Raw genomic sequence first — 20,050 nt, 5'->3', positions numbered from 1 at the left:
GATTATTTTAATGAAGGAGGCTGCTAAGTGCTTGTGCATGAATAATTAAAATTAGTATGCAGGTCCAGCAAGTCATTAGGAAAGTAGATGGAATGGTGAACAAAGGAACAGCACTCCAAAACATGTACTTCTAAATAAACCTGTTAGACTATAACCTGGTGTGATTTTTAACTTTGACTTTTATTATGGCAGTTGGACACAAAAGTACTACTGAGAAGTCTTGCTACAAACATACAGGGTAGAGGTGGGACAGGAGCTGAAGTTCTGTGTATAGGAGGGATAGCCACCCATAAGATGTAGTGAAGAGAAGGTTAACTTACTGGATTCCTGCAAGGAAGTGTTTATCTTCTGACAAAAGGTGAGAAGGTTGGGTTTTTAATTGAGTGGAGCTCAACGATGAGAGGCAACCTATTGGAGGGGACCTGATAGGGTTGATGCAGAGATGTTTCCCCCTCTTGGAGGAATCTAGTTCAAAGGGCCTCAATTAAAAAATAACAAGCCTCCCATTTGAAATGGAGATGAGTTTTTTTTTAGTGGGTCACTGATCTTTGGAGCTTACTACCCTAGAAGGCAGTGAGTCATTGATGATACAGTATTGTAGGATAATCAGACCAGACATGGTCGTATTCCCTGATAGCACAGATTCAATGGGCTGAATGGCCTTATTTTGTCCCTGTGAAGAATAGATTGATGTTTCCCAAACACTAACATAGATTTCCTCCTTATTTATCACAGCGGGATCTTTCTGTGCATTTATTTGTGTTTGAATTTCCAGTGACTCCACTTCAAAACCTCCGTAAGTAGAAACAATATTTTGAGACATCCTGATAGTGACGACGGCGCCACTAAAATGCAGTTCGTCCCTCTTAAAACCTGTACGTTTCATCACATGACCCCCCCCATCACACCGTCCTTCAACAACACCCAAGTCCTCCGGCATCCCAGCGGGCCGCGGGACACCGGTCCTCCGGCATCCCAGCGGGCCGCGGGACACCGGTCCTCCGGCATCCCAGCGGGCCGCGGGACACCGGTCCTCCGGCATCCCAGCGGGCCGAGGGACACCGGTCCTCCGGTATCCCAGCGTGCTGCGGGAAGGTTATCGGCGCCCGGCCTAGATGCAGGGCTCTCTGATGCGGGTTATGTGAGAAACCCGCGGCCGGGGGGAGCCCGGGTGATGGCCAGTGGGCGGACTGCGGCTCGGGTAAGCGGTGCCTTCCGGACAACATTCTGTCGAACGCAGTCGATTCCTCCCCCAACCCTCCGGTGAGAGACCCCGGCTCCCGGACAGGACGGCCCTCCACATCTTGGCTCCGCCCTCCTTTACGGACCCGCCTCCTCGCTCCGGAATGGCCCCGCCCATGTTTTCCCGGCCACGCTCCGCCCCCTCCCGGATTGGTCCTCCGTTACCCAGTCGGGCCCCGCCCACACCCTGTCGGTCCTGCCCATATACCCCAAGCCCCGCCCATATCCTCGTAGACCCCGCCCAGACCAATGGCCCCGCCCCCATTAGGGGCTGTGGCTGTTCTGCCCGACACGCTGGTGCTGCCTCTCTGCCAGGGTAGTCCCACTATTGCCCCCAGGACCTTCTTCCTGTGACCCTGTTCCCTTATCACCCTGAGATCATGTTCCATCTGTAATGATATAAGGTTAAATGGGACTATCTCTCTGGAGAGTAATGTAATATTAAAGGTAATGTAATATTAATGCATTGTCTTTGGGTGGGGATGAAAGCCGTGAGAGAATGTGGATGGGTATCCATTGTAATTTACATTTCATTTAGACATTACTCCCCTGCTATTGTCAAGTTAAACTATCAATTCAATCTCTTCCATTCAGAAATGCTTTCTGGGAGAAAGTGAGGACTGCAGATGCTGGAGATCAGAGCTTAAAAATGTGTTGCTTTCTGGCCAGGGGTATGTCACACCTGTATTGTCTTGGGAAAGCGATGAATCAGGAATAAAAGCAAATTACTGCGAATGCTGGAATCTGAAACCAGGGTCAGTTCGACTCGAAACGGCAGCTCTTTTCTCTCCTTACAGATGCTGCCAGACCTGCTGAGATTTTCCAGCATTTTCTCTTTTGGTTGCTGAATCAGGAAATCGCCTGCATAAGTGTTCCCCAGGATTAGCACATTAGCATTTGCATTATCTCGGAGGATGATCTCATCCTGACATTGTCCCTGGAGTAACGTGTGACTGAGTGACAGGGGGTTGTCTTAAGTGGCATGTGACTGTAGTGGAGTGGCCAGAGCATCTGCAATCATTGCAACTGATCTATATAAAGGAGATGTGCTTTCTGTGTTCAGAGCCTCACTTTGACTCAACCTAGTGTGCTTGTCAGGTGGGGTGTCACCTATCTTGTACGAGCTTTAATAAACTTCAACAATTTGCAGAAGTTGGTGTGTGTGAAACCACAGGAAGAGAACACATCTGCACTTCCAACAAATCCATGTGCAGTTGCAGCAAAACTTCTTTATTGCTGTAAATAAACAACAATATCCCTTTAGCTTCTTCACTGCTTACTGAGTCTGTAATTTAGCTGAAATCAAAACATTAATTGCTGCAGGTCTGACAGCCTCTGTGGAGAAAAAAGCAGTTAACATTTTGAGCCAAATCGTTCTTCCTTAAAATTCTAAATCATACTTATCCCAAAATGTTAACTGTTTCTCCACCGCTCCCCCACACCCACCCCCAGTCCTGAGGGAGGGTTACACCCAAACTGTCGGCTTCTCCACCTCCTGATACTGCCTGGCTTGCTTCCAGCCTCCTGCCTGTCTAGTTTGGAGTCCAGCATCTGCAGTTTTTTAGTCTCTCTCTCTCCACAGATGCTGTCAAACCTGCTGGATTTTTCCAAGAATGTCCAGCTTCACTTCATATTTCCAACATCCACAATACTTTGCTGTTATTGACTGTCTGGTGACTTACAGTCTTCCTCTCTGAGAGTTAGTATGGTCTGTCCATTTCCCTAACTCCCATCCCCTCTGTGTCTCACTGGCTCACATTGTAGGGAGGGAATGCCACTGAAAATTGTGCGTCCATCTCAAAATGGAAGAGCGTTTTGTCCAGAGTGGGTTCCTCCCTGTCCAGCCTGTGCCCCCTGGACATGTTTCAAAGAGCTCAGAAGAAGCCTGCACTACCACGGAAGATCCTCCGGGATCGGGCCCAGTCCAACATCTCCAGAAACACGAAGTGGCCGTTCCCCCAGTTCATCTCTCTCTTCTTTCCAGTATTCACCTTCCAATCACAGCGGCTGGAGCGGGAATTCCAGGTATCTTTCCATGAAGATTTCAAACCTCCTATCAGCTTTGTCTGCAGTTTAATAATGTTTACTCAAAATTATATTGATCAAAGTTTTTGTCTTTTTAGGGAAGAAAACCATGTCTCTCAGTGTCTTCCTGTTTTTATTAAACAAACTGCTTGAACAAAATTCCTTTTGACATGATTTGTGGTCACATATCCAGACCATTCATCATTGTAACTTCCTGTGGAAATAAATTCCATTTAACTTTTCTATCAAAAAGTTAAAGTTCTAAATTGTAGCAAGGTTGGGAAACGGGGAGCCTTCAAAAATGAGATAACAAGAGGCCAGAGACAAAATGTTCCTATTAGGGTGAAGGGACAGGCTGGTAGGTGTAGAGAATGCTGGATGACTAGAGAAATTGAGGTTTTGGTAAAAAAAGAGACTGAAAAAAAAAATGAGGGGCATGGGTAGTGTGAATAAGCAATCTATTTTCTCTCAGGTAAGGGAGTTCAAAACTAGAGGGCATAAGATTAGGGTGAGAGGGGAAAGATTTATAAGAGACCTAAGAGGCAACCTTTTTGCACAGAGGGTGGTGCGTGTGTGGAATGAGCTGCCAGAGGAAGTGGTGGAGGCTGGTACAATTACAGCATTTAAAAGACATCTAGATGGGTATATGAATAGGAAGGGTTTAGAGGGATATGGGCTAAGTGCTGGCAAATGGGATTAGATTAATTTAGGATATCTGGTTGGTGTGGATGAGTTGGGCCGAAGGGTCTGTTTTGGTGCTGAACAACTCTTTGACTCTATGACAACCGCATATAGTCATGTAAAAGTTGAATTTTTAAGACTACTTTTAAAGGTTCAATTTATAGGGTCAGCTAATACCTGGGCACTAGTTTTGAGAGTCTGAAATTCATGCTTCAAATACTATATTGTTACCAGAAGTCAATTTGATCGCATAACTAATCCCAGGTAAAGAAGAAAAACACAATGCAGAGGAACTTCGATTATCCAACTATCGTATTATCTGGCAAGATTACAAGGTTCCGAATCTCGGCTCGACTGTGTTATCCGGAATTCGATTATCCGAACAAAATAATCCCCGCCCTTGTCCTTCAGATAATCGAGGTACCTCTGTAAATTACGGTAAAGGTAATTACCAGATGAAAACCAAGAGAAACAAGAGTGGATTACTGGTAGTAAATGTTATTTATACATACCGGAATGAAAATCGAACATGTCAAAGATTCATTGAAATCCTGCAAAAATCGCACTCTTCAACATGGTCACAGCCTGGCACACTTAAAATGAGACATTTATTAAAATCTGAATGTGTAAGCGTCTTAAACTTTCCAGCCAAGTTCTTCTGTTTCCCTCCCATTTCCTCTCTTTTGTTATGAACCTCAGCAACATTAACAAATTTGTTAAAAGAATTAAAGATACATGTAAATAATATATCTCTCTTTAATTCAGATATAATGGCACAATTAAAATGATTAACTTGTGAATGATATTAATTCTTGGATGTATAGTGAACAAAATGCGCTAGGTACAAATAGACTTAGTACCAGTCTGAATGAATGAATGCTGTCGTGAGCCAAGTGGCCAAAGTAGAGTTCTGAGTGAATGAATAGAGATGCAATAATAGTAAACAGAGGGCAATGAGTAGAGTTACCGATATGAACAAATTAATGTGATTTCATTTAAGTGGGTTAATGGGAACATGCAGTTTTCATTGTAAGAGGTTTATAATATTATATAGTAGGGATGATTTTTACATGAGATATATGGGGTGTAAACATCACGGTGTAGTTTCAAGCTCTGGCCACTAGATGCTCTCCCAGTTCTGGGATCATTTTATTAACCCAAACACATCCAAAATGCATCAATTCTCTGACTGCAATTTCCATAAGTTGTAACAGGAACTGTGGAGAATTGCTGTAATATATCGTGTAGATAGTTCACGCTGCTGCTCCTGTATGTTTGTGGCACAGGTACTGACTGTTGAAGGAGCCAATCAGCTGCAAATAGTGCGGTGCTGGAAAAGCGCAGCTAGTCAGGCAGCATCCGAAGAGCAGGAGAGTCGATGTTTCAGGTATAAGCCCTTCACCAGGAATGTGATGCCTGCCAGTCAGCAGGCTGGTTTGTCCCAGTCGTGTCAGGCTTCTTGAGTTTTGTATATTGAAATGTTACAAGCATGATGGCATTATTGATCAATTGGGCAATTGATCGCTTATCAATCAGTCATCAACAACAGAGTTCGACTTGAGGGAAATTTCCCGTTTTGAAAAGAAATTCAATCCAAACCAACGTGCAGCTCCCAGTTTCCAACCCCTCCACAAGATGGCATCAGACTCTCTGGGTCACTAAATGTTGTTTGTCTGTCTCCTGCTCAGGACATTGAGCTCATCACCAAAGGCTCCATTGGACCGATTCTGAAAGTCTGTAAAAGGACCGATGAGCAGACCTACGCTCTCAAGGTAATTATCGATACAGGTTCATACAACAGTATTAAACACATCGGGGTCCCACAGCATTGAGGCTGGGGACCTTGGCATTGTGGTTTATATAAACGATTGGGCGGCACAGTGGTTAGCACTGCTGCCTCCCAGCGCCAGGGACCTGGGTTCGATACCTACCTTGAGCGACGGGCTGTGTGAAGTTTGCATATCCTGCGTGGGTTTCCTCCCACAGTCCAAAGATGTGCAGCTCAGGTGAATTGGCCATGCTCAATTGCCCGTAGTGTTCTGGGATGTGTAGGTTAGGCGCATTGGTCAGGGGATATGTAGAGTGATTGGGTAGGGAAACAGATCTGGGAGGGTTGCTCTTCAGAGGGTTGTTGTGGCCTTCTTGGGTCAAATAGCCTGTCCCACACTGTGTAGGGATTCTGTGATAACACTCCCAGGACAAGGACAGCATGGGGTTAGATACAGAGTAAAGCTCCCCCTACACTGTCCCCTATCACACACTCCCAGGACAGGGACAGCACAGGGTTAGATACAGAGTAAAGCTCCCTCTACACAGTCTGTATGATGTCCTTCACCCTTGAAGTATCCTTGTCTGCAGTGACTCACTCCAGCCTCCTGATTTGGTTTTGGAATGAGTTTAACAGTTCTGGAACCGGGATGGATTGCATGTTGAAACTTTTCACTGACTTTAGTCACAGTCTGCTGTGGATTGATTGTTTCAGATGTGGTCTCGAAGTAATGAATGATGTTTTTCTTCTCGGTCACCCTGTAAGCTGTGTTTTCCCCACAGGTACTGCTGAAGACGGAAATACTTCGACAGCAAATGCTGCAACAGTGTAAGGAGGGAGTCACTCTTCAGGTAAGGAGGCCTCCCTCCAATCAGTGTGTATGGCATTGGCCCCTCAAACCCCCCCACCTGCCTCCGCAATCCCCCTTCACCACCCCCCCCCCCCCCCCCCACACCGGGTCACCACACTGTTCCCACTCCCACTCACCGTACTGCTCCCCCCCCCCAATGGTCTGTCTGTCCTCCACACAGCAGTGGCTACTCCCATGACTGAGGGAAGCGAGGGGATGGGGTGGGGGAGGACTAGCTGGGCAACTCTTTCGTTCACTTCTGGGATCTGGGTGTCACTGGCTGGGCCCAGTATTTATTTCCCCGTCCCTAGTTGCCCTTTGAGAAGGTGGGGGTGAGCTGCCTTCTTGAACCACTGCAGTCCATGTGCTGTGGGTTGACCCACAATGTCCCTTAGGGAGGGAATTCCCAGACTTTGACCCAGCGACAGTGAAGGAACGGCGATATATTTCCAAGTCGGGATGGTGAGAGGCTCGGAGGGGAACTTGCAGGGGGTGGAGTTCCCATATATCTGCTGTCCTTATCCTTCTTGATGGAAGTGGTCATGGGTTTGGAAGGTGCTGTTTAAGAAGCCCTAGTGAATTTCTGCAGAGTATCCTGTACATAGTGCACACTGTAGATAAACTGATCACCTCTTCATCATCTCTCCCTCTTTCTGTATCTGGATCTCATTACTCTTCCACCTTACAGCACCTCGCTCTGTTCCCATCTCGTTCCCCACCACATTGCTCATCCCTCTGTTACATCTGATTGCAGTGACAAACTGTAAATGTAACCAGAAGTTAGGTTTTTGTAAAAGATATACACTGTTCCCCAATTTACGTAACATTCAGTCCAAGCTTGATAGCAAGACAGACCAAGTTTCTGTACGCAATAAGGATTGTAATTTATAATGAGCAATTAGACTATAGCTACAAGCAAATAGATATAAACCATTGGCACAAATAACACAACTAACTAAAACTCTAATCACTTGTAAATGTCCCCCTAATGTATGCACACACACAGACAAATAGGGAAAGTAGAGAATTGGTCGAGGTAGAAACACTGGAGAGTTAGTTCAGTGACTTTGTTTCCAAATTCCAATGTTGCTTTCTCAAGAGGGACAAGGGACAGGCCCAGCCAGTGATCTCCATGTCCTGTAAGTCTGTAAAAGAAATGGTCATCTGTCTTTGGGAACCAGACCCTTAGTGTTCTCTTGTCTTCTCCAGACATTGAGAGCGACTGAGTCACTTGGAAAATGTCTCTGATTTATCAGTTGAGAAATCACAGCTTATGGTAAATGTTGCAAGAAAGGTAACTGATTCCCTTTAGGTTTCCGCGGAGTTTTTGATTGCCCAGAACATGTAGCTGCTGGAGCTGGGTGAAGATCTGCACGTGTCTTATTCATCCCTCTCTTTATCTCCAAGCTGACTCAACCTCAGTCCTGACCCAAACGCCAGGCCTGTATTCCTCCGTTCCCTCCTGAATGACCTGACTACATTCCTTAGCTCCACTCAAGCTGCTGTCTCGATGTTGAGACTTAACGAGCTTCTCCGTATCTACTCCATCAAGTCTTTTAGCATTTTAAACATCACATCAGGTCATCCTTCAATCTTTTAAACCTTCAGACCTGATCACATAGTTATGGAAAAACAACAATGACTTGCATCTATATGATGCCTTTCTTGTAGCTAATGAGTGCAGAGCCAAACCACTTGGTAGGGAATTCGGCTACTGTATATACTCACAAAGCAGACTGGAAATCTAGACCTGTGTCCCCCCCCTCCCCAAGAAGGTTGGGGACCATTTGGAGCTCCCAGAATGAGCTGAATTACTTTTGTAAAAGCTGAGGTTCTCTAACCCATCTCCTGTTGCCCCTGTGATCCTTGCTCCCACCCTGTAACTCCTGTTGATGCTTCAGCTGGACTGTCCCCGTCCCCGTCCCCACCCCCACCCCCACCCCCACCCCCACCCCCACAAGGTGGATGTACCTCAAGAGCTATTTGTGGAAATGTTTCTTTCTCGTTCTCCTCCCCAGAAGCAGGCCCACCATCCGTTTGTCCAGGGTTTACGGGAATGCTGGCAGACCTCACGCCTACTCTTCATTAGTGAGTTCACCAAACGCAGCAGGGGGTCCCATCCTCCCCACCCCCTGACCCCCCAGGCCAGTCTGCTTGTGTTTGATTGTGCTGTGTGTAGCCACTGGCCTGTAGGCTCCCAGCTCCTGCTGTTGCTCCTGCCAGTTTATACAATCTGTTCCAAACACACACCACCTCTCCCTCTCTCCAGTATCATTGTGGAGAACATGAACCCTCTCCAACAGGCTCCACTTCTGAAGGAGTAGGATTGAGAGGGGTTGGATCAGTTTTGGAGTCACAGCAATGCAAACCATGCTGAAACTGGAGTGAGCCTGCCTTCCCCCACACTCTCAGACCATAACCCCTTGGGAAGGCAGCTTCACTCGAGAGGTTAGGGCCTGGAGTGTACTGTCTGAGAGTGTGAGGGGCAGGTTCACTTGAGGGGTTAGGGTTGAGTGTACTGTGAGGGTGTGGGGGAGGGGGAGGTTCACTCGAGGGGTTAAGGTCTGGAGTGTACTGTCAGTATTGGGGGAGAGGTTCACTCGAGGGGTTAGGGTCTGGTATGTACTGAGAGAAAGTGTGGGGGGAGGGGCAGGTTCACCCAAGGATTGCACAAACTATTGTGGTATTCCTTGGCATTTTGAAGGTTAAAGGCTCACTTGTTTGACGATATCAGGAATTTGAGGGTTTGTTGTGTGAGATAGACAGGGACTGTTTCTGACTGGGGAGTCTGGGATATAGGGGGGTAGTGTCTAAAAATTAGAGCCAGATGTCAGGGGTAAAGTAACGAAAAAATTTCTACACACAGTATATGATAGAAATGTGGAACTCTCATCCTCAAGCAATGATTAACGGTTCATTTTAGATCTATGATTGATAAGATTCTGCTAAACAAAGTCATTGTGTGATATGGGGCAAAGCCAGATGTAAGGATTCAGGTCAGTCAAGGTCTCATGGAAAGGGCAAACACACTTAAAGGGGCAGAATGTTCTCCTTATCTGTTATAGTGAGGAGGAATTCCGAACTGGAGCTTATCCACAATGGTGAGGAGAGAAGACGTGTGTGTGTGTGTGCGTGCAGTCTGGGTGGCATAGGTGTGTCTGTGTGTGTGCGTGCACATACATGGCTTTGCATACATGTATGTGCAGGTATGTGTACATGGCTACGCTCAGCCCTCACTTAGCATGGGGTGCTGCAGACAAACCTCCTGCAGAGGGAGGAACCTGATATCTGCAAGAGGGAATGACAGCATCTGGGAGATGCTAAAATTAAATAAGGTTGAAACAAAGTGAGGCAAGGAGAGGGCAGCAGATGGCTGGGCAAGGGCCAGATACCTGGCTTGTTCCTGCATCTCTGGCACCAGGAAGGAGAATGGAGGGGAAAGATTCCGAGTCTGAGAAAGGAAGAGGCTTTTGGGAAGGGGCAGAGAGAGGTGGTTCCAGGGATAATGGGATCTCCCAGGGAGACGGGGAGATGAGGGTAGTGCTCAGGAGAGAAGGCTGAGACAGAGAAATGTCATCGAGGTATCTAATATCACAAAGGGTTTTGTCAGGGTGTCTACCAAATGGGTGGTGATAACCAGACAGGGGCACAGCTTTTAAAGTGATCCGCTAAAAATACCTGAAATGAGATGAGAATAAACATCTTTAGACAATTTGGGAAATACTATCCAATGAGCTGGTGAAAGCACAATCACTGGCAGCAACAGAGGGAATTGGATGAATATTTAACAGAGAAATAGGTCCATGTCCATGGGGAAAGACAGAGAAAAGACACTGACTAAAGTACTCTCTAGTAAAGCCAGCAACTGATTAATTGGGCAAAATGGCTTCCTTTGTTCTGATCCAGAACAAAAGCAAACCCCTCAAATATAGTCACCGAGCTGTGTAGCACAGAAACAGACCCTTCCATCCAACTAGTCCATGCCGACCAGATCTCCTGGATCAAACTAATCCCATTTGCCAGCATTTGGCCCATATCCCTCTAAACCCATCCTATTCATACACCCATCCAGCTGCCTTTTAAATGTTGTAATTGTACCAGCCTCCACCACATCCTCTGGCAGCTCATTCCATACACACACCACCCTCTGTGGTCCCTTTTAAATCTTTCCACTTGCACCTTAAACCTATGCTCTCTAATTGTGGACTCCCCCATTCTGGGGAAAAGATATTAAATAGATAAACCTAGGTCTTAATGTTTTTCTTATTTTAAAGGTAAGTGTAAGGCGTTGCATTCCAGATGCAATTCAATTGGTCAATAACTTGACTGTAAGCAAAATACCCTTTATTTTTACACCACAGTTAAAATACAGACAAATAAAAACAAAATAATTGGCGTAACTGTAATTCTATCAAAATGCTTAACAAAATAACATAATTGTTAATAATAGTTAATAATATATGAACTGTTCCAATATGGTAATATCCAATAAACACGCCCTGAGCAAAGGCTAATTCAGTACAAGAGATTGTCTCACATGCAGTTCTAGCAGCAGGAAGATAACCCCAGCAACTGCAGAAAGGTAAAACTAAAAACCCCAGTTCTGTGGGAACTTGACCCCACCCATTCAGGCTGCTTCTATTGTTTCAACTTAATGAGGAAAAACCCATGGCCTCACCAGCTCTTTACCTTCCTGCTTTGAGCAGACCACTCAGCATCTCTATCTCAAATTTTCTTTATAGAACAAAGGCCCAAAGTACCCCTCAATGTCATTGTATTGAGATATGATGATGTTCTGCAGTTTGTCTCTTTGGGACATCGGAGACACTACTGAGGTTGTGAACTTTGCTGTCTGTGCTGAGCTAGCTTTATCCTCACATTTTTTACCAGAAAAAAGACAGTGTGCTCAGAAGCCAGGGACATCTAACAAATCAAAATGAGGGTTGGATTCCATTCTGCTGTGGTTTGTGTGAGTGAGATCCCAGCCCGAAGTGATTCCTGAAATATCTGGTTGTGATTCTGTGACAGGGTGAACCTTCAGCTGCCCTGTCCATTTTATGTCCACTGGCAGTGACTGTTCTCCCTCTGATTGGTCCTGTAGTGTGTGATTACCACAGCGCTGGAGATCTCTACATGCTCTGGAGAGGCTGTCACCCACTGGAAGAGGACACAGTGCGAGTGTTTGCAGCCGAGTTAGGTTCCGCTATCGGTGAGTGCACGGGGGTCACCTCAGCTACATTCATATGTCACCGCGTGAGAGAACCCAACCCGGAGGGTCAGTGCTGCGGGAGCGCCGCACTGTCGGAGGGTCAGTGCTGCGGGAACGCCGCACTGTCGGAGGGTCAGTGCTGCGGGAGCGCCGCACTGTCGGAGGGTCAGTGCTGCGGGAGCGCCGCACTGTCGGAGGGTCAGTGCTGCGGGAGCGCCGCACTGTCGGAGGGTCAGTGCTGCGGGAGCGCCGCACTGTCGGAGGGTCAGTGCTGCGGGAGCGCCGCACTGTCGGAGGGTCAGTGCTGCGGGAGCGCCGCACTGTCGGAGGGTCAGTGCTGCGGGAGCGCCGCACTGTCGGAGGGTCAGTGCTGTAAGTATCCCTTTATTAATGCCACCGTAACAGTTTACCTCCACATTATCAGAGTGTTTTCTGTGGTATGTGGTTGAGCACAGTTGGTTACTGCACATCCTCTGTTCCAACACTTTCTGCACTTCAAAAGCCTTGCCTTGGGTTTTAGTGCACTTTGACATGCTCTGAGGTGATGAAATGTCTGAGAGAAATGCAAGTTCCCTGTTTCTGTTGGCTCTAAATATTTTGTTTATTTTTATCTTCATCTGTAGGATTCCTCCACGATTTTGGTGTTATTCACCGGGATGTGAAGGTAGGAGTTCTCTCTCTTCATTGTCACGTCACTGCAGGGTCCAAGCTGTAGGGGCTACACTATAGGTTGGTGATGAGTCAGACCACAGGTACCCTGTCCACCATCTACAAGGTACAAGTCAGGAGGGTGATGGAATACTCCCCACTTGCCCTGGATGGGGGCAGCTCCAACAACACTCAGGAAGCTTGATACCATCCAGGACAAAGCAGCCGCTTGATTGGCCCCACATCCACAAACACCCCCTCCCTCCGCCACCGACGCTCAGTAGCAGCAGTGTGTACCATCTACAAGATGTGCTGCAGAAATTCACCAAAGACCCTCAGACAGCACCTTCCAAACCCACATCCACTTCCATCTAGAAGGACAAGGGCAGCAGATACATGGGAATACCACCCCCTGCAAGTTCCCCTCCAAGCCCCTCCCCATCCTGACTTGGAAATATATCACCGTTCCTTCACTGTCACTGGGTCAGAATCCTGGAATTCCCTCCCTAAGGGACATTGTGGGTCAACCCACAGCACATGGACTGCAGTGGTTCAAGAAGGCAGCTCACCCCCACCTTCTCAAGGGGCAACTAGGGACGGGCAATAAATACTGGGCCCAGCCAGTGACACCCACATCTGATGAATGAACGAGTATGTGAGAAATAAGCAGGTATAAGGGATTTGCAAGTTGAAGGTTATAGGAGGGAGGGCTGGTCTGAATCATGTCCCTCTGTGCCCAAGATCTCTGAATGTGTCAGCATCAGATTGAGCGCCTTTGATGTTTTGGTGCACCTACCCGTTTAGGGCTCTGACGTTAAACTTTGAACTTTGCCTCTTTACAGATGGAGAATGTTCTTCTGAATGAACGAGGTAAGCCGGAGTTTTCAGATTGATTTCACTCCCATTGCTGTGATACATCACTGGCTATAGTGGGCAGGTATAACAGAGCATTGTAAAATAGAAACCAGGGGTCACCATGGAGGCCCCGCCTTCTCGACCTTCCCCCTGGGCTGGGGTGTGGTGACCCTCAGTCTGAGGAGGGAATAAACCTACGGTCCTCTGGGAAAATGGCAGGATGTAACAGAAACTGCAACTGAGCAACCTGTACTCTGAATACCTTCCTGATCATTTTCTGTTCATTCCAGAACTTTGTCCCTCCCTATTTTTCTCTCTCATCTCCTCCAGTCCCTCAAAGATACCTGTGCTTCTCTCATTCAGCCTCTTACACAGCCCTCGTTGTAATCACTTTGCTGTCAGTGTCTTCACCTTCAGCTGCCTAGGCCCCAAACTCAGGTATTCCCTCCCTAATCCTCTCCACCTCTCAGCCTCTATTCCCTTCATTCAGTTATTCCTTCAACCTCCTTCTGTCATCAATATCCCCGAATATCTGTCTGTATGGCTTCGTGTCAACATTTACTTCATTATCACTCTTGTCTAGCTCCTTGGAGTTTATTCCATTTAAGGCGCTAGAGGAATACACATTGTTGTTAGAATCACACAATAGTTACAGCACAGAGAGAAGCCATTTGATCCGTCTTTTCTGGACTGTACCTCAGTGAGAGTAACTCTCCTCATCTCACATCCCTTCCTTTTACCAGCAACCTCGAGAATGGTCCAATTCAGTCTCCAGAGCCTCCAACAGCCACTTGGACAGAGCAGTTCAGAACCTGACCAGTCGCTCTGTGAGAACGTTTATTCACGTCGCTCCCTGTGCCAATGCCCTTCAACCTCTGCCCTCAGTGTTCCCATTGGCCTCCCACCAATGGGAACACTGTCTGCTCTGAGGGAAGCACAAGGCTGTGGAGAGTAGGCTTCAGGAAGTTTAGGTTCAGGACAAAAGCAACAACCTTTTTTTTAAATCAAATCAGTTCTATAGCAATAAATTGATATGTTCAGTTGATGAGTATTTCATAAAAGTGACATTTAACCATCTCTCCTCTTTCTCCCTCTCCTCCTCTCTGTCTTGCTCTCCCCTTTTTCTCTCTCTCTCCTCTCTGTCTCTCTTCCCCACCCTCCTCTTTCTCTGTATCCATCTCGCTCTATCTCTCCCTCTCCTTGTCTCTCCCACTCTGTTGCTGTCTCTGTCACACTCTCTTTCTCCACCCCCCGACTCTTTCTCTGTCCCACTCTGCACCCCCCCTCTCTTTCTTTCTGTCTCTCTCTCTGTCTCTCTCTCTCTCTCTGTCTCTCTCTCTCTGTCTCTCTCTCTCTGTCTGTCTCTCTCTCTCTCTCTCTCTCTGTCTCTCTCTCTCTCTCTCTCTGTCTCTCTCTCTCTGTCTCTGTCTCTCTCTCTCTCTGTCTCTCTCTGTCTCTCTCTCTCACTCTCAGGTCACCTCAAGTTGACAGATTTTGGCTTTAGCCGCAGACTGTGTCGGGGAGAGAGGGCTTACACCATCTGTGGAACCATGCAGTACATGGGTAAGGGCACCAGCCTGGAGCGGTGGGGGAGGGGTGTCAGGTTCAGGCCACAGGGTGGTCTGGGTCGGGGTCCCGGGGTCTGGGGGCTGGGCTCTGGGTCCTGGGCCTGGGCCTAGATCCAGGACGGGTCTCTGGTGATCAGGGATACCTGCTGCAGGACTGTTGTTGAGGTCGGACCGGGGCTGGTGGTTATTGAAGGAAATATCGGGGTCAAACTGTAATTGGAGGGTGTGGGGATGGAGAACAGGGAGATAGTAACAGGAACAAGAGGGAGTTTTGGGCTGGATTTTTATAGATATTGACAAGAGTGTTTTACCGTACAGCTCTGGGTAAGTGGGCCGTGTTGATTTTGGATCCTCGCAGTAGTTTCTCGAGTTGCTGATACCTGACCTGTTACTGGTTCACAGCTCCTGAGGTATTACAGGGTGGACCGTACAGCCATGCAGCTGACTGGTGGTCCCTCGGAGTCCTCCTCTTCGCTCTGCTCATTGGCAAGGTAACAACGTGGCAGTGTGGTGTTCCAGGCTGAGAGTACAGCCAGGGCCTCCGAGGGCATTGTCAGTCAGAGATTCTGGCTTTGTTACTCAGAGGATTGGACACTGCCGCACCACTGGCTGAGCCTGGAGGGACGGAACTTCCTTCGGGGGCTGGGAGAGTGTGTGGGGAGGATGGAGGTTGGAGATTTGGTGGGGGGGGGGGCGGGGCGGAGTCCTGGGAGGGGGCAGGGGAAATGGTGAAGGGTGTGGGGGAGATGGGGGTGTGCTGGGTGGGGTGGTGTGGTGGTGGTAGATGGGGAGCCTTTGGAGGGTGCCTGGGAGGGGGGAGGGCTGCGGGGGAGATGTTGGGGGTGGGCCCGGAGAGGGTGTGGGGGGATGGGAGAGAAACTGGGGAAGGTGGTAGCCAAGGGCTGGGGCTTGGTTTGGGAGAGAGGGAAGGAACATGGATGGACGGGTTAACGAACCTTCCTGTACCTCAGACTCTGAGCTGCGCAGCATTTACCCCTGCTCAGGCTCAGTTCCCCATCCCCATTCCCAACCCGCTCCCTCTCTATCCCACTCCCTGTTTCCATGCCCCCCTCCCCCAATGCCTGGTCAGGGTTGTGTTTAGAGTCAGAGTGCGGTGTTGCTGCTGGCCTGGAGTGGTAGCCTGTGGGGTTTTGGTGCTGACTTGGTTTCTGTGTCTGACCCCCAGTTTCCAGTTGAGCCACAGTGTGATCACACCTCGATGCTGCTGAGTGTGGTGCACACAGACATGAAGCCACCGTCCTGCGTTGTCAGCCAGGCCCTCAGTTTCCTGCTCACAGAGGTAGGTCACACTCCCTATCATCATCCTTTGGTAATCCTCCTCTTCCATTCTCCGTGCAGACCCAGCACTCACGGTGATCCTCTCTCCTCTCCCAGTCTCCCATCCACTGCACCCTGTGTGTCACTGACAGCCCCCCCCCCCCCCGGCTCTGACCCTCACTCAAAGCAAGAGCAGGGCAACAGAACACTGGCAGCTGGCTCACTGAATCAGTGTTTTCCCTGGCTGTGGGGAGGGTGAAATAGAAACGAGAGGAATTCTGTCTGCGCCGCCCCTCCAGCTGAATTGCCTGCTGGTGCCCTGGACGGTATCACACAGCTGCTCCATACGGTGAGGGCTGGTCAGGGAGGGGGGAGGAGAGAAGGCTGCCCTCCATCTCACCCTCTCTCTGCTTCTCTTTCAGCTTCTGTGTAGAGACCCTCAGCTCCGTTTACACCATTTTGATGTGTTCAGTGAGCACCGTTCCTTCCATGGTCTGTCCTTTGATCCAGAATCACTGCAGAAGCTGCCCCTGAAACTTCATCTTTCCAACGATGAATCCTCGACTCCAGTCAATCCTGATCCCAGTCTCTTCAGGGGCTTCGACTATGACCTGCTCCATGTTACAGGCTGTCAGAGGCAGGACAGTAGATAATGTGTCCGTCTGTCTGTCCCTCTCCTGATCGCTGTCAGAAAAGGTAGTTTCTCAATCACTGTCACTAATGTGCATTGCCTCATTCTGTCTACCTTCGCACCCTCTTTCTCTCTCTCTCTACATTCCCCGCCTCACTCCCTCGCTGAAAGAATGTGAGAATATGTCTGTCTTCTCCTTGCCTGTGTTTTCCCATGCTGTATTTCTGCTGCACCTTCCCTCCCCTCTGTTACCCCACGCTTATCCTCTACTCTTGATCAACCCCTGCCCCCCCCCCCCCCCCCCCCCCCCCCCCCAGCCCCCCTCACCATGCTGGCACTGTCAAACCCTCAGCATGTTGCTTCCCAGATCTCCAGTCTTTGTGTTTGATATTTCTTTTGTATGGGATTGTTTTGGAGCTCAAGGTAAACTAGAGATCCCATCATATGGTACGGACATGTCTGTCAGTGTATAACACTGGGGGACAGTACTGGTGGGGACAGGTCTGTTACTGTATACCATTGGGGGACAGTACTGGTGGGGACAGGTCTGTCACTGTACAACACTGGGGTACGGTACTGGTGGGGACAGGTCTGTCACTGTACAACACTGGGGGACAGTACTGGTGGGGACAGGTCTGTCACTGTACAACACTGGGGTACAGTACTGGTGGGGACAGGTCTGTCACTGTACAACACTGGGGTACGGTACTGGTGGGGACAGGTCTGTCCCTGTATCACACTGGGGTACGGTACCGGTGGGGGATAGGTCTGTCACTGTACAACACTGGGGTACGGTACTGGTGGGGACAGGTCTGTCACTGTACAACACTGGGGTACGGTACTGGTGGGGACAGGTCTGTCACTGTACAACACTGGGGTACGGTACTGGTGGGGACAGGTCTGTCACTGTATAACACTGGGGTACAGTACTGGTGGGGACAGGTCTGTCACTGTACAACACTGGGGTACGGTACCGGTGGGGACAGGTCTGTCACTGTATCACACTGGGGTACGGTACCGGTGGGGGACAGGTCTGTCACTGTATAACACTGGGATACAGTACTGGTGGGGGACAGGTCTGTCGCTGTATAACACTGGGGTACGGTACCGGTGGGGGACAGGTCTGTTACTGTATAAGACGGGGGTACAGTACTGGTGGGGGACAGGTCTGTCACTGTATAACACTGGGGGACGGTACTGGTGGGGGACAGGTCTGTCAGTGTATAACCCTGGGGTACAGTACTGGTGGGGACAGGTCTGTCTCTGTATAACACTGGGGTACAGTACTGGTGGGGAAAGGTCTGTCACTGTATAACACTGGGGTACAGTACTGGTGGGGGACAGGTCTGTCACTGTATAACACTGGGGTACAGTACTGGTGGGGGACAGGTCTGTCCCTGTATAACACTGGGGTACAGTACTGGTGGGGGACAGGTCTGTCCCTGTATAACCCTGGGGTACAGTACTGGTGGGGACAGGTCTGTCTCTGTATAACCCTGGGGTACAGTACTGGTGGGGACAGGTCTGTCAGTGTATAACCCTGGGATACAGTACTGGTGGGGACAGGTCTGTCTCTGTATAACACTGGGGTACAGTACTGGTGGGGACAGGTCTGTCTCTGTATAACACTGGGGTACAGTACTGGTGGGGACAGGTCTGTCACTGTATAATACTGGGGGACAGTACTGGTGGGGATAGGTCTGTTACTGTATAACACTGGGGGACAGTACTGGAGGGGACAGGTCTGTCGCTGTATAACACTGGGGGACAGTACTGGAGGGGACAGGTCTGTCGCTGTATAACACTGGGGGACAGTACTGGTGGGGATAGGTCTGTTACTGTATAACACTGGGGGACAGTACTGGTGGGGACAGGTGTGTCCCTGTATAACACTGGGGTACAGTACTAGTGGGGACAGGTGTGTCCCTGTATAACACTGGGGTACAGTACTGGTGGGGACAGGTCTGTCAGTGTATAACACTGGGGTACAGTACTGGTGGGGAAAGGTCTGTCAGTGTATAACACTGGGGTACAGTACTGGTGGGGACAGGTCTGTCAGTGTATAACACTGGGGTACAGTACTGGTGGGGACAGGTCTGTCAGTGTATAACACTGGGGGACAGTACTGGTGGGGACAGGTCTGTCAGTGTATAACACTGGGGGACAGTACTGGTGGGGACAGGTCTGTCAGTGTATAACACTGGGGGACAGTACTGGTGGGGACAGGTCTGTCAGTGTATAACACTGGGGGACAGTACTGGTGGGACAGGTCTGTCAGTGTATAACACTGGGGTACAGTACTGGTGGGGACAGGTCTGTCAGTGTATAACACTGGGGTACAGTACTGGTGGGGAAAGGTCTGTCAGTGTATAACACTGGGGTACAGTACTGGTGGGGACAGGTCTGTCAGTGTATAACACTGGGGGACAGTACTGGTGGGGACAGGTCTGTCAGTGTATAACACTGGGGTACAGTACTGGTGGGGACAGGTCTGTCCCTGTATAACACTGGGGGACAGTACTGGTGGGGACAGGTCTGTCACAGTATAACACTGGGGTACAGTACTGGTGGGGACAGGTCTGTCCCTGTATAACACTGGGGACAGTACTGGTGGGGACAGGTCTGTCACTGTGTAACACTGGGGTACAGTACTGGTGGGGACAGGTCTGTCACAGTATAACACTGGGGTACAGTACTGGTGGGGACAGGTCTGTCAGTGTATAACACTGGGGTACAGTACTGGTGGGGACAGGTCTGTCCCTGTATAACACTGGGGACAGTACTGGTGGGGACAGGTCTGTCACTGTATAACACTGGGGACAGTACTGGTGGGGACAGGTCTGTCACTGTATAACACTGGGGGACAGTACTGGTGGGGACAGGTGTGTCCCTGTATAACACTGGGGTACAGTACTAGTGGGGACATGTCTGTCGCTGTATAACACTGGGGGACAGTACTGGTGGGGACAGGTCTGTCACAGTATAACACTGGGGTACAGTACTGGTGGGGACAGGTCTGTCACTGTATAACACTGGGGACAGTACTGGTGGGGACAGGTCTGTCACTGTATAATGCTGGATATATTGAGTATGATTGTGTTGTGTGGATGAAGCTGCTGATTCAGTGCGGTGACATTTGTGCTGTTGACTCCATCAATGGTATGCCTCAGGCAACTGGTGATGTCATTTCAATGTGAATTGTTTGGTAAAATGCTTTCTTTATGATCCAAATACGATGTGAACCATATGTATCATTGAATGAACTGACTGATAAATAAAGACCCTTCTAGAAGCA

General features: G+C 49.0%; 1 protein-coding gene across 2 annotated transcripts; it reads left to right on the top strand.

Annotated features, from left to right (window-relative positions):
• Positions 1-1,041: 1,041 nt before the first annotated feature.
• Positions 1,042-20,050, top strand: rskrb (ribosomal protein S6 kinase related b). Of its 2 annotated transcripts, XR_011963346.1 has the most exons (13): positions 1,042-1,201; positions 3,007-3,267; positions 5,637-5,720; positions 6,499-6,567; positions 8,585-8,654; positions 11,668-11,775; positions 12,399-12,439; positions 13,266-13,293; positions 14,752-14,841; positions 15,249-15,337; positions 16,033-16,146; positions 16,547-19,507; positions 19,813-20,050. XR_011963346.1 is itself a non-coding variant. In XM_072590076.1 (12 exons), the coding sequence occupies exons 1-12, from the start codon at positions 1,175-1,177 to the stop codon at positions 16,775-16,777; spliced, it is 1,212 nt and encodes a 403-aa protein (XP_072446177.1). In that variant the 5' UTR covers positions 1,042-1,174; the 3' UTR covers positions 16,778-20,050. The 2 variants fall into 2 exon arrangements, 1 of the variants encoding a protein (XP_072446177.1); XM_072590076.1 differs by having other exon boundaries at positions 16,547-20,050.

This window comes from Chiloscyllium punctatum, chromosome 19 (genome assembly GCF_047496795.1).
Source record: "Chiloscyllium punctatum isolate Juve2018m chromosome 19, sChiPun1.3, whole genome shotgun sequence".
Lineage (NCBI taxonomy): Eukaryota > Metazoa > Chordata > Chondrichthyes > Orectolobiformes > Hemiscylliidae > Chiloscyllium > Chiloscyllium punctatum.
This window is presented reverse-complemented; position numbering and strand designations above follow the sequence as displayed.